General features: G+C 44.7%; 1 protein-coding gene across 1 annotated transcript; it reads right to left on the bottom strand.

The window, feature by feature from the left end:
- Positions 1-230: 230 nt before the first annotated feature.
- LOC142741587 (claudin-8-like) lies at positions 231-938 on the bottom strand. The gene has a single exon (XM_075850953.1). It carries the CDS (start codon positions 936-938, stop codon positions 261-263), a length of 678 nt encoding a protein of 225 aa, XP_075707068.1. The 3' UTR covers positions 231-260.
- Between the last annotated feature and the right edge of the window lie 1,391 nt (positions 939-2,329).

Below are 2,329 nucleotides of genomic sequence, written 5' to 3'. Positions count from 1 at the left end.
AATGTCTCCTACATGGACTGTCGGACGGTTTGCCTTTTGGATGTTCTTTACATGAGATATTGTAAATCTTCACAGCCACTCCGTAAACCAAAACTGTCTCCTTCCACCCAGTGATGGCATTATGCCAATCTATAAGTTCCAAGTGCTCAAAAGTTTTCCTTTAAACGTTCGTAGTCCAAGAACAGTGCAAACAGATGACATTTTCATACATTCAAATTCGGTCCGTCCTCCATAATATTTTGGCAGCACAAAATATATGGCTAAACGTATTGACTTTTTGAATACAAACTCGAAGTCTTCCTCGCCACCTTTTCTCGAGGGACATTTGACGCAGCTGACTTTTGGGGCAGAGAATATTGGTACTTCGTCTCAGTGGAGGTACACACACAACACAAAATGATCCCACCAGACACAAGACAGAGCGCTGATGTCCAACCCAGGTAGAGAGCTTCCCCTAGCTCTCTCTTCTGCGCTGCGTTGACCAAGGGGTTGTAGAAATCTCTGATGATTTGATTGGCGGTCCAGGAAACTGGAATCAATACTAGGATACCGGATAAGATGAAAGAAATTCCTGCTACAAGAAGTATAATACCTTTGGACTTCTCGTTGTCTTCTGCACAGGTGGTGCATTTCATGCCAATGACAGCAATCATGAAGGACATGACTGACAAGACCACCGCGATGCACATCAACGCTCTACCTGCTTGCAAATCGGGCGTAAGTGCCAGCAGGGAGTCATATATTTTACACTGCATTCTTATGTTGGCTTGTCGGACGCAGTTCATCCATAGGCCTTCCCAGAGACCCTCAAACACTATAATATTGTTCTCGATATAAGCCGTCACCCTCCATTGTGGCATACCCGTCACAGCGCAAGTGCCGATAATGCCAATGCATCCTAGTACCAGTCCGGCGATTTGCACGGCACCTTTGTTCATGATGTTTTTGCGGTGGCTGTGTAGCAGAAGAAGCTGGATGACAGGTATCAGGTGCACGCCAAGAGCACAATAAGATCTCCACTGAGAAAAACTGAAGAACACGTCTCAGCCACCTGCTACCAACTCAAATCCTGCAGAGACTGGTTGGAATTTTATGTACTGAACAGTTTCTAAAATTGAAATACCACCAAGTGGAGCAAAAGTACCTGTTTATCAGGTTGAACGAGTTTGCCAGCCAACGACATGATAGCTGGAAGGGGAGTGGTTAGACCAACAAAGGATTCTTCATTGCAATAACTGTTACCTCTCCGCTCGTATCTGCTCCTTCTCCCGTGCTACATCTCAACCGTTGACAGGGTGAAGAAGTCTGGTGGAGGGCGGTCTACACACATACACAATTCATCCACCGCTTGGATAAACAGCAACTATTTCCAGTGCATGGACGTCTTCCAAAAACCTGCAGCCGTTCTATGAAAGAGAATAAAGAGACGTGATAAGCTGTCGCTGGGGAACAGGTCTCCGTGCCCGAGAAACCACATTCTTTTGTTTTGTATTGACCTGATTGGACAGATTGAGAGTTTTGAAGATTAATAAACCCACTTGCAAACAACTAAAGTAAAAGAGGAAAGCAGCAAAAGAGAAAAGGAAATGATAAAAGGGCAAATATTTTACACAGCAATGCAAATAAAGTTTCAATGTATCAATGCAAATAGAGGAAATGTGAAGAATGAAAAAATTCCATAGAGGAATTCCACCCCTTAATGAATTCACCCTACATGATTAGTTTTTCTTTTTGCAGGGGGTCAAAAAAGTGCCAAGACTGTCTGGGAGAGGTGTTGTCACTTCTCTTCTTCCACAAACAAGTTAAGGACACAGGACGGGGAGGCCCATAGCAAAGATAAAAAATGAGGAGCTTTTCAGGAGCTGCTTGACACCATCACACTTGTAACCACCTGCAAAACGAGGTCCTGCACCTTCTTCCCATTTTCATCAAGAATATTTTCCACGTTCCCGTTAACTAACATTGCAGTTGCTCTGGAGACCACACAAAACCAACCTAGAAAGGGGACGTCTGTCTCCAGGGGCCTCATAGTTGCATCATGGCTGCCTCTATGCAGGGCTGCTTTATGGGGTTGGCAAACTGGACAATAGCCCAGGGCCACACTACCAAAGGATTTGACTCCAAGGAGCAACCTGGGAGTGGAGCATGGAAACTTTCACTGCCCTGGACCACCAGGGACTTTTCCATTAACCACTTCACCGTCTTAGACTACTAGGGACTTTATCATTAACAACTTCACATTCCTAGCCCACCAGGGACTTCATCATTAACCACTTCATATTCCTAGGCCACCAGAGACTTTATTATTAACCATTTCACAGTCTTAGGC

This window comes from Rhinoderma darwinii, chromosome 2 (genome assembly GCF_050947455.1).
Source record: "Rhinoderma darwinii isolate aRhiDar2 chromosome 2, aRhiDar2.hap1, whole genome shotgun sequence".
Lineage (NCBI taxonomy): Eukaryota > Metazoa > Chordata > Amphibia > Anura > Rhinodermatidae > Rhinoderma > Rhinoderma darwinii.
Note: the sequence above shows the minus strand (reverse complement) of the source record. Positions and strands in the feature narration are given on the sequence as shown.

Coding starts and splice junctions, on each gene's coding strand:
- LOC142741587 (XM_075850953.1), bottom strand. CDS start 938: ATGAACAAAGGTGCCGTGCAAATCGCCGGACTGGTACTAGGATGCATT.